This window comes from Periplaneta americana, chromosome 7 (genome assembly GCF_040183065.1).
Source record: "Periplaneta americana isolate PAMFEO1 chromosome 7, P.americana_PAMFEO1_priV1, whole genome shotgun sequence".
NCBI lineage: Eukaryota > Metazoa > Arthropoda > Insecta > Blattodea > Blattidae > Periplaneta > Periplaneta americana.
Window position 1 is genome coordinate 33,996,292 of NC_091123.1, and position 12,713 is coordinate 34,009,004.

Below are 12,713 nucleotides of genomic sequence, written 5' to 3' on the forward strand. Positions count from 1 at the left end.
ACAAAAAGTGCCGATATGAAGATATTACTTATCAGCCAGATCTGCTTGTGGCGTACTTCACTTCTCAAACTCTGATATTGTTACTGAGATTCTTACTTGGTAAGCACTTGGTGTCATTTGCAACATTTATAAAACCCTCTTTGCATTTACACATAGACCAGGTGCGTGATTGTTTATAACAGTATGAATTCTTTGTCGAGTTGCAGTCTTCGTCGGTTGCACAGTTTCCTCCAATAACTGTAAAAGAAACAGACATCTCAACTCTGTCCTCAGACACGACTATGATCTATTTCAAGTATGAAGACAAAACCATGTCACTGGTGTATGTTTTGAAATTAGGTCTAAGGTGTAACGGTAACTTTTAAATTTGACAACATTGTCTTCATTGTTGTTGCTGCTACAAACATCAATTCTGTCACCAAAACAACCGCGACCTTTATTGCAATTATTTACTTCTATTGAAAGAACAACCTTCGTCTTTATCACCGCACAACAAGCACAATCTCCACCACATCACCTCGATCATGACATTTACGCAACAGTCACGACATCTATCACAATCACTACATCTACCACCACAACAATTACTATTTCCCAATAAACACTATTTCTACTACCATAGTAACCAACACTACTACCACCACCTCTACTAATACGACAAACACTACAGCCTCGAAAACCATCATACCACCACAAAAGCTATCACATCATCTTCACAAGAACCGACACATCTATCACCACAACAATCACCACCTCTATTTCCATAATAATCAACACACTAGCACCACAATAAGCAACACTTTAAACGTTCAGGTATTCACAATCATGTTCTGAAGAATAGTTCTGGTGTTTCTCGTGTCGGAGATATTCTGAACACATGGTTGCACACGTCAAGATTTCCTTGAGAATTACTTTCGTGTTCCGCCTATTAAACTACCCTAGTTTCAACAAAAAGTTGCGATATGAAGATTTTACTTATACGCTAGATCTGCTTGTGGCGTACTTCAGTACTGATATAACATAATAATCTTCACATCTACCACTACAACAACCAACACTTCTATCTGTTAGTCGTCTTGGTAGTTCAGGTGACAGAGCACTAGCTTACGATGACTACGAACTCGGGTTCGAATCTTGGTGTTGGTGAAGTCGTATGTGTGGTGGACAAAGTCAAGATTTCTGAGGACTTTCTCAAGGTTCTTCTGTTTCTCTTCATAATTTCATCGTCAGTCTCCATCTCAATATGCAATAATACAATATAATTGTTTATTTATTGTTGGCCATTCGGTGCATCCTGATAGATACTGATTCAGGAGTGTTTTGTATTAATCCTCATGCTAATCGCGTGAAGGCTTTCAATGTTATATTTGGGATACTGTGCATTGTTTGAGACAATGTCTTTTTAAATTGTGCTGTAATGCAAATGGGACAATGGGAGGCTAGAGAGGGATGAAATTTGATAGTCATGAGCCGAGTAAATATACTCGTAGACAGAGATCAATTAAATGACGTTCGTTCAAAAAATGATGCGGCTTTATGTAGTATTGTGACTGACGTACAAATGGCATTCGTATGAAGCATAGTAAGCTTTGGGGGATGGAAGAGCTCTCTACTGGGACTCCACCGAAACCGTAAGACGAGCAGGTACTGCGATAGTTGGGATTTAAACAAGTCATTCCAAATATAGGAGTGGTAAAGCCCAGTAGGGATTACATTCTTCCGTGCCAAAAAGTACTAAATCTACAATAACTGCCACCTCCACTAGCACCACAAGCTGTGACTGTCAATTCGCTAATTACTTTTCATTGAAGGTATCAATGATTCATCTTCGGCAGGTTCTATAAGAACTTATGGTGAACAAAGCATAAGTATATGTTTCGGCTTGTCTTCGAATACGATGTAAGAGTAATGGAACGAAGAAAAATTCTCTCCGGCGCCGGGATTTGAACCCGGCATTTCAGCTCTACGTGCTGATGCTTTATCCACTAAGCCACACCGGATACCACCCCGGCGTCGGACAGAATCGTCTCAGATTAAGCTCCAACTCTTGGGTTCCCTCGTATGATAACGCAGAATATCTGCATGGAAATATCACATGTACTTCGGTACATTAAAATAATATATATTGTATTCGAATTTTGTTTTCATTATTAATCTGTTATACACATATAAATATTACTTACATTCTGGATAACTGCATTTGTTAAAATGATAGTAATGCAATTTAATAGTTATCAATTAATATCAAAAGCGCAGCAACAATAATAATGCAACATTATCATATTCTGTATTAACATTACTGCTACTATCACTGAAAATAAACCGACCAATTTACTGAATAAAATAAATGAAAATAGAGCATATACCTTTTCATTGTTTGCATCTTATCTAATCTTTAGTTGCCTCTTGCGTTCAGTCACCTAATATGAAATAGTTGTACTAAGGATAAGTTCTTTAAGACTATCATGCTTTCAGAAGGATACAAGAGAACTGTTTTTATTCTTAAGTGACACAAAATTGTGTGCAACAGGAACACTTAGAAGCATAAAATACGTATTTAAACACAAAGCAAACACTGACTAACGGAGTTGGAAATCTGGGTAGACCAGATGATTTTAGGTTGTTTGTTATTCTCTTCGAACAATTCTAAATATTTTCTCCTAAATTTATCCAAAATATAATTTTTTGGACGAAATTCTAATGGCATACCTTACTAGATAGAAGTTGGAAGTTCAACAGATAAACACACATCAGTTCATGACAGTACAAGCTCTGCAATTATTGACTAACAGTGCTATAATAGTGAACACAGGTGCCATGTTTTAAAAATCACTGATGGACAAGCAGCACCAAACTTTTTGAAACTGTAATATTTCAATCCCATAAAATGTAATGTTATTTCTAAATAATTTAATATTCTACAGGGACATCTTTCTATTTTTACTAACATTTTTAATATTAACTTGCCTATACCTCTGGATCAACGTCGATTGCTACTCCCTTCCACGATTGGAGTTCGATGACACTGGCGTAATATAAAAACAAATCACTTTACTAGGTATAGGAGGGAAGAAAAGTGGTTCATCCAGTTACGTAAACTAGGAAATATTGCGCTTTTGAGTTTAATCATTTTCATTAGGTTTTTGTTTATTCAAAATACAGTACAGTATTAACAATGAGTGTTTTTACTCACGAACTGAGCTGTCCATGTGGACGTATTCATTATCACATTAGCGTACGATATAGAGAATGAAGCTAAATTAAAAAAATAATCATAATATGGATATTTAAACACATTTTTGAAAATGGTGGTCGTTCATTTCGATACAGGCTTCAGTTCTAATGTGCATATTATGGCACTATAGACTATTGTACTTAATTCCAATCACCAGTTTCGTTCTTCGTACTAGTAACTCATGTTGAAATAATTCTGTACCTACTCTATAAAAGATCCGAAAAGATAAAATTACTCAGACATACTATCTACTGTCCGTCCAAGTGGTTATGTCGTAGGGTCGTAGAAAGGAGGGAAATCACGTGACAGTTAATTACTTAACGAGGCCCTTTTATTTAAGTTATTTTAAAGAGTTGTATAATATTGCGTAGACGTCCAATTCCTAACAGAAATTAATGTTCTCAGAAAAGAGCTAAGACAGCCCAGCCACGAGCTGGCGAATAGAAGCTGGTGGGGGAAACCGGGATACGACGTAGGCAAACGGTCGACAGTACCTGTGCGAAAATGATTCAATATTGAAAGCACTTTCGTCACTGTAAAACGCGAACATATTTTTGGAACGTACTGTGGCTACTATGACTGTATATGCGGTCTTGGATCTGTGTGGAGGACGGTTGAACTTCGTTAGTGAAGTACATTAAAAAACTCAGGTACAATAAAAATTGAAGTAAAAAGTACATTAAAAAACTCAGGTACAATAAAAATTGAAGTAAAAATAAAATTATGTCCCTGTATATGATACTGATGATGCCCATGACGATGATCATGTTTGTACGCAAGGATGTATATATGTGCACTCCGTATGTGTGTGAATATACTGCGTGTTTATTGCTTGTGTTGTGTGTTTTTGTAGGAGTTTTTTTGCGCCCTTGTATGTATTTTTCGATACGTTATATGTTTTGCTTGTGTTATGTCTGTCGTGTATTCTTTTGAATTTTTGTAGTTGTTATATGAGTTTGCTTGTGTTATGTGTGTTTTTTATATTTTAATATGTGTGTATGTAGTTTATGTAAAATGTATATGCTTTTTTGCTTTTTTTTAAGTGTACTGTGTGTATTTTTGTATATGATGTCTATTTATTTTACTTAACTTTATGTTTTATTTAACGACGCTCGCAACTGCAGAGGTTATATCAGCGTCGCCGGATGTGCCGGAATTTTGTCCCGCAGGAGTTCTTTTACATGCCAGTAAATCTACTGACATGAGCCTGTCGCATTTAAGCACACTTAAATGCCATCGACCTGGCCCGGGATCGAACCCGCAACCTTGGGCATAGAAGGCCAGCGCTATACCAACTTGCCAACCAGGTCGACTATTTATTTTTTTATTTATTTTTTTTTTGTGTATGTTGTATGTGTTTTGTGTGTATTGTAGGTTTTTTCTGTGTATGCTGTATGTTTTCTGTGTGTGGTATGTGTATGTCTTCAGTGAGTGTTGTATGTTTTCTGTGTGCTGAATGTGTGTTTTGCAGGGGCGAATGCTAGTCACAAAAGTTAGGCTTGCTCTTTTATTGAAAGGGGAAGATGGGAGGATATAATAATTCATAATTAATAAAAATAATCAGACCCACATTAATAATTTATTTTACAATTATGAAATCATTTTCAGTCATGGATCATATTCGTTTATCAGATGTAGAAGTTCGATATAGTATAATAAACATGGCCAACAAAACAGTTTATTCAGTTTGTTTCGACCCTACCAACCAATGCACATTGTTGTATTGAGCTGCACTGAACGAGCGCACATATTCTCTATAATGTCTGTCTTCTCTTGAATAGTCCTTCGGGAAAATGGATTTAATAATAAGGTTTCAATAAACACAATTCCGAACTCATTGCAATACTTCAAATTAATGTTTAAGAATTAATAATGCATTCAGCAGCTAACACATGCATTCCGCTCATACAATTACATTGCACTCGCAAATCACAGCACATTCCCGCTGTCAATACTGCTCTGTGTAACGTTAAATAGTCGTTGGTGTAGCTCTCGGACCAGAGCTTCGAACAACACGTAACAGAAGCATGTGCTCCCAGGACGGACGAAGGAGGAAGGCATTTGCGCGCGCATCATAATCTCGGTATTTCTACGTCTTTTCTGTAGCTCCGAGAAACGAGCAAGCGTTGCGATACTTGCGGTGTGCAACCTGCGGATGGTATTACGCCTATATAATATTCCAAAAATCAAAATAAATTTTAATATACGTAACGCCATTTTGAGAAATACACATTCTACGAAAATATTGGGCTTGCGCAGCAAGCATAGCATGCCCTGAGAAATCGCCCCTCGTGTTTTGTATGTTTTCTTTGTGTTATATGTTTTCTGTGTATGTTGTATGTTTTCTGTGCGTGTCGTGTGTTTACTGTCTGTGTCTGATAGATTGTCTGTGTGTGTTGCGTATTTGCTGTGTGTTGTATGATTTCTGTGTATGTTGTATTGTTTTCTGTTTGTGCTGTAAATTTTTTTGTGTATGTTGTATGTTTTCTGTTTATGTTATACAGTATGTTTTCTATGTGTATTTTGCTTACTATCATATCTGTGTGTGATTTTTGTTTTCTATGTGTTATATCTTTCTGTATATGTTGTATTTTTTCTGTCTGTTGATTGTTTTCTGCATGTTTTATTTGTTTTCTATGTGTGCTGTAGTGTTTCTATGTGTTTTATTTGCTTTCTATGTGTTGTATGTTTTCTGTATATGTTATGTGTTTTCTGTGTATGTTATAGTTTTCTATATGTGTTGCATCTTTCTTTTGCGTGTGTTGCATGTTTCCTGTTTGTATTAAATACTTTATGTGTGTGCTGTTGCTTTCTGTGTGTATTATATATTTTCTGTGCGTGTTATTTGCTTTCTGCATCTATTGTTTCCTTCCTGTATCTGTCGTTTGCTTTCAATGTTTGTGTGTTTCTTCTATGTGTTATAAGTTTCTTCTGTATGTGTTATAAGTTTCTTCTGTGTGTGTTATAAGTTTCTTCTGTATGTGTTATGTGTTTCCTATGTATTTGGTATTTTTTGTGTGTGTTTCATGTACTTTCCGTGTGTTTCGTATGTTTTTATTGTACACTTTGTGTGTATGTGTGTTGTGTGTATTGTATTGTATTGTATTTATTAACATTCCATGGTATTCATACATTGCTTACAGCTAGAATATGGAACAAGTCAAAAAACTTAATACTATTATAAAGTCTTAATTTATAGTCACAGTCTAGATGAAATATATACAGACGAGATTTACAATATAGTCTACTAGTACAACACAAAGTTTTAGTATCGACTTCATGAAGTGTTATTGAATGTCATGAATTCACCTACAGAATAGAAGGCGTGAGAAATAAGATACTTCTTTAATTTGGCCCTAAATAAGTTTATGTTTTAAGTTTCATTTTTTATATCGATAGGGAGGCTATTAAAAACTTTTACTGCCATATAACGCACTCCTTTTTGAAAGCACGATAGACTTGCCGATGGAGTATGAAAGTCATTTTTGACGTGTATTTATGCTATGACCTGTTGAATTAGTTACAAAGTTTTCACGATTACACACGAGGAAGATTATTAATGAAAAGATATACTGACAAGCCATGGGCATTATTTGTAGTTTTTTTTAAATAGTCCTACACGATTCCCTAGATTTGTGTGCGTATGTATTTCTACGTGTGTTGTGTGTGCTTTTTGCGTGTTTTTTTTTCAATGAGATGTTAATAGTTGCCCAAAATGTCTGCCTGTGCTATAGAAAATTAATACTGACCAGTATATAATTCTAATAAAAATGCTATATTACATTCTACGATTTCATTCGCTCAACCAGGATTCCAGATTACCAAGAACTCACTGTCACTCAACGGGAAAAAAAGAATTAATCTCGTTCAAGAAAATGAAATCAGGTTATGATGTAAGTTAGTATCATGACTGTGAAACTTTAGACATACCACACATAGTTTTATTTTTGTTCCAAACTGCTCCAGAAGAACATTTGCATTGCTCACTTTTGCACTCTGCTTTTCCTAGCCTGTATGTGCATTGCTCGTTGTATCTGCATTCACCGTCGATCTGATAGGAAACTGTAACAGAAAGTACCACACTGTAAATCGGATGATGTGTTCGAAACGGTATAGGGGAGAGTGGGTAGGAATGGGACATTTTTCAGAATATTTGAATTTCAACAAAAATTTAATTACTCATTTGATGTTGTTAAATCTCAGTACAATCTTTAATTGTTGAACATACTTGGAACCTAATGAGCTCCACCCAACTTTAAGAAATAGTTATGAAAATCATTGTTATACTTTGTATTGCATATTGTCCCATTCCTCCCACAGAGTAGGAGGAATGGAACAGCTTGCAGGAGCTTTCGGACACCACTTAATGGACATTAGCAAACATCTGAAAACTAACTCCAAATGAGTAAAGGCACCTAGTACTCTGTGTCCCACCACACTTTGAAGGATGTGGCAACTTTATAACTACATCAGATATTTGAACACAACTGATACCCTCCTTGTCTGGGAATATAAAATCTCTAGAGTCCTGTTTTCTCTTCATAAAATTCGCTATCAAATCTCAATCTCTTTCTACTTCTTCAACTCTACCTACATAATGAACAACTGACTTTTTTCCCTTAAATTTAACAAGAACAAAATCGTTCTTTTCAAAATCTTTACTATTGAAGTCAAAATCTTCTTCATTCTCGACTTCAAACAAGTCATCGTCAGATGAGTCAATATATTCTATTTGTTCAGAGCTGCTCGAATCAGTGTCAAAATTCACAGACTTTACGGAACTGGTATTTGTTGATTTAGGTGCACTCTTACTCTTCTTTCGGCCTGCCTCTTCTTAAATGCATTTCTTCTCAGGAGTGTCAGTTATAATTCTCGTTCTTGCTCTTTTTCTTCCACCAGCCGAGTTTTCTGACTCCTGCCTTAGGATAAGGACGAACATCTTGAGGCGCTAGTTAAGAATTTCAATGCACTAACATGCTTAGCAAGAGCAGATTTTGAAATACTCATTTCTTTCGCTACAGCTCTAATTGATCTACCTTCATCTATGACTTGTTGGAGAGCAAGTCGTTTCTAACTCTCTCAGTTTTCTTTTCCCAAACTCTCGGCATTTTTCTGCACCTAATGAAATAAAAATATTTAATCTGAAATCAATTATTTATATTCATGATATTAAAAATTACATAATATATAGTATACATGGACATGTCCCATAGCTCCTGCAACTTGCTGCCCCATTCCTCCTACATACAAAAAAAATTGGTGAAGGTGCCACATGTTAAATCTAGTTGTAAGGTTAACCTAAACTTATCCATAAATATATAGCCCATCCTTGTGGCTTTGTGTATAATATCAGTCTTACTAATAAACCGTGTATAGTTTTTATACGAGACTTATGCAGAGTTGAGACAGAAAACGTTACTAATAAACCGTGAATAAGCTATGGACATATAAACAGGTTGTAACTATACAATGGGAATTGCTTTGCAGTAGTTATATACACGAAACCCCTTGTTTAAGCGTTGTATCTAGGGAAAAAATGGCAGCCCCTCTAACAGCTGTTCGTATCGACTGTCATTTTATGATGATGTTTACCTTGTAACCACAGAAGAATAAACCAAAGATCATAGAATTATTATAATAATATTGCTGTAGCTTGTACTCTTTGACCAAATTGTAGTGTGGTGATCGATTAGAGCCAGTTGTAATATCGATATTTAACACGCCACACTAGAGCGCTCTACCGGATGCAGCAGAGAACCTCAGATATTCTATTACCTTTCGTAACGAAGTAATGACGAAACTATGACGTAGCTATGTAACAGTTATACTGTTATACACGACGTATGTAGTGATTATTAGTAAGGAATTTACACACGACTTATAAAGGAGCTACTCATTGTATAAGTATAAGACAGTTAAACGTCTTTATATAGAGTTTTTATTAGTAAGACCGTAAGTGTAAAATGCATACCTTCAACAATGAGATGACTAGAAGAGTTTGTAAGAACTATTAAAATATTACTTTTTACACAAAAAAAAACACAAAATATGGACAACATAAATATTAGCACCCTTGTGCTGTCATACAACATAACAGAGGAAGTTGCTTCAAGAGACATATATGGGTGGATAGAAGAACATCTAACTGTGCGCCAAATTCAAAATGAAACTTGTGTCCCATTCCTCCTGTGTCCCAAACCTACCCACTCTCCCCTAATCTTCGAAACATAATTACGTATAGACTAATTACTTTAAAATGATTCAATAAATAACTGACAAACTGAAGCAAAATAACACAAAATTAAGTAGTCATATATGAATCAAAAATAATTCAAAGCAATCACATTTCTAATATTTTTTGGTAAATTAATCTGTAACATTAAAATCAAATAATAAAGATATAAGATCTCTGCTTAAATTTAAAACATCTCGCTTAGCAATGAAAAATAATACATATAATTTTAAATAATTTCAAGGGAAAAATGTTCCGGGGCCGGTATCGATCCCGGGACCTCTGGTTGAACGTACCAGCGCTCTACCAACTGAGCTACCCGGGAACTCCACCCGACACCGTCTCAACTTTTCTCTTTATATCCACACAACTCGCGTGGGCTGACGAAACGCCAGAGACCCACATCGAGTGCACACAATCTCTGTGTGACTTGGAATTGTGGTTTTCTGTTAACGTACACAGTGACTTATATATTATGCAAATCTAGTCTTTCAGGCAAAGCTCCCTGCAAGACTAGATTTGCATATCATTTTACATTAATAATAATAAAGGTTGAACACTTTTACTAAAATTCATTCAAACATTTATATGAAATATTTTTAATTTGTTTATTTTACGACGCTTTATCAACTGCGATGGTTATCTAGCATCTGAGTGGACTCAGCATCGAAAGTTACCCAACTTTTGCTCTTAATGGGTTGAGGTTAAATCCCAGAAAAACCCTCAAGAATACAGTTTGTCCCAACCAGGATTTGAATCATGGCCCGCTTGTTTCACAGTCAGACATGCTAACCGTTACTCCAAAGCGGTGGATTATCCTAAGGTACGTGACAACAAAAATAATCTCTGAAATTAGTGTGGAATACACAAGCTTCAGGATGTCTGCTCAAAGAGATTCAAATTAAACACGTATCACAAAATTTACGATGGAAATAATCCAGTGGCTCAAAATAAAATAATAAAAATGTAAGAATTCTACTAGTAATGACTCGTGACAATCACATTTCACACATTGTATGATAATAGTACATTATGCAACGAGCCTATAATGGTAGTAATTAAGACGCAAGTATGTTTGTTTATGAAACGAGCGCAAGCGAACTGACCTGAATTGTGAGATGTGCGCAGACGCGAAAGTACTGATTTTTTCCGAGGCCGAATGTCATTGACCTTGATAGAGAATAAGATGAACATTAGTCTGATATAACCTGTAAATTGATTTAGAATTGAAAAACGAGATGACAAATTGAATTTATTTGAATATTATTTACAATTAACGCTAATTATTATAGTAACAGAACATAACCTTCTGCGACAGTATTGGATTTCCAGCCTCCGTGACTTTTCGCTAATTGTCTTTCGATTGCATATCCGAGAATAATCGATACTTGCGGTTTTATAACGGGTTTTTTTAGTAGGTTATTTTACGACGCTTTATCAACACCTTAGGTTATTTAGCGTCTGAATGATATGAAGGTGATAATGCCGGTGAAATGAGTCCGGGGTCCAGCACCGAAAGTTACCAAGCATTTGCTCATCTTGGGTTGAGGGAAAACCCCGGAAAAAACCTCAACCAGGTAACTTGCCCCGACCGGGAATCGAACCCGGGCCACCTAGTTTCGCGGCCAGACGCGCTGACCGTTACTCCACAGGTGTGGACTTTATAACGGTACAAAGGTGATTTGTCATTGGCTGAACACCTGAACTTTAATGAATAGGTGTACTTTAATGAGGTGCATTAAAGGGTTATTACCAGGTGTATAATTACTACATTTCAGCATGGTCGAGCATAAAGTGATTTATAATTCATTCATTCATAATGTTCTGCCCAAGGACAGCTCTTTCACTGCAAACCCAGCTTTCTCCAATCTTTCCTATTTTCTGCCTACCTCTTAGTCTCCGCATGTGATTCATATGTCTTAATGTCATCTAGCTATCATCTGATATCTTCTTCTGCCCGGAAATCTTCTCTCGTCCACCATTCCTTCCAGTGCATTCTTCAGTAGGCAGTTTGTTCTCAGTCAGTGACCCAACCAATTCCTTTTTCTCTTACTGATCAGTTTTAGCATCATTCTTTCTTCACCCACTCTGTTGAACACAGCTTCATTTCTTATTCTGTCTACCCACTTCACACGTTTCATTCTTCTCCATATCCACATTTCAAATGCTTCTACTGGCTTTTCTTCACTTCGTTGTAATGTCTATGTTTCTGCTGTATACAGTGCCACACTCCACACAAAGCACTTCACTAGTCTCTTCCTCTTCCTTAGTTCTTTTTCCAGAGGTCCGCAGAAGATGGTCCTTTTTCTATTAAAAGCTTCGTTGGCCATTGCTATCCTCCTTTTGACTTCCTGTCAGCAGCTCATGTTACTGCTCATAATACACCCCAAGTATTTGAAGCTGTCCACATGCTCTACTGCCTCATTTAGAATTCGCAAGTTTACTTTCTCGATTAGAGTAATACAAAATGATAAATATGTAAGATATCTAGTGAAGTTATCCAAAACACGTACATTACAATTTATTATTTTGTGATCGAAATCATTTGTAATATTAATACAACATACTAATGACGAAATATTTCCACTCATAAAAAGGTAAAGGTATCCCCGTAACATGCTATGAAGGCACTTGGGGGGCATAGAGGTAGAGCCCCATGCTTTCCATGACCTCGGCACTAGAATGAGGTGGTGTGGTCGGCACCACGCTCTGACAGCCTTTTATCCCCGGGAAAGACCCGGTACTCAATTTTATAGAAGGCTGAGTGAACCTTGGGGCCGTTCTGAAAGTTTGGCAACGATAAAAAATCATTTCCACTCATAGTTACAAAAATTCAGGACGTTAATATTATACACATTTTATGACAAGGGAATTCATAACACTAAAAAACAATAGTTAAGATAAAATATTTTTAGTAAAATTATTCAGAAAAGTTATATTGAACACATTTTAAAATAAAAATAATTCAGAAAATTAATAAATTAATAAAGTTGTAGGTTGTCTGGTAAAGCAGCTTAAAATCACATTTCACATGTTTTGTAATAAGATATTTCACAAGATTAAATAAAATACTGAAAATGTATTATATGTAGTACAAATATTGAAAACAACACAGTTTAATGTAGCCTATAGTAATCATAAGATTAGCCTGAAGCAATAAAAATTAAAAGTTCCTTCTCGAACATTTCGAGACAATCTCGTGCCACATATTTTATGATAGAGCTAATTTTAATATTGATAGAATAT

At 35.8% G+C, this 12,713-nt stretch overlaps 1 protein-coding gene across 1 annotated transcript in view; it reads right to left on the reverse strand.

Moving 5' to 3' along the window:
- The window catches only part of LOC138702661 (prion-like-(Q/N-rich) domain-bearing protein 25), a 69,606-nt gene that overhangs the window by 15,456 nt on the left and 41,437 nt on the right, over positions 1-12,713 (reverse strand). Inside the window, exons 6-7 of the mRNA XM_069829988.1 lie at positions 7,166-7,297; positions 97-237 (exon numbers count right to left, since the gene is read on the reverse strand). Coding sequence (XP_069686089.1) covers positions 97-237; positions 7,166-7,297 — 273 coding nt within the window. The remainder of the gene's footprint in view (positions 1-96; positions 238-7,165; positions 7,298-12,713) is intronic.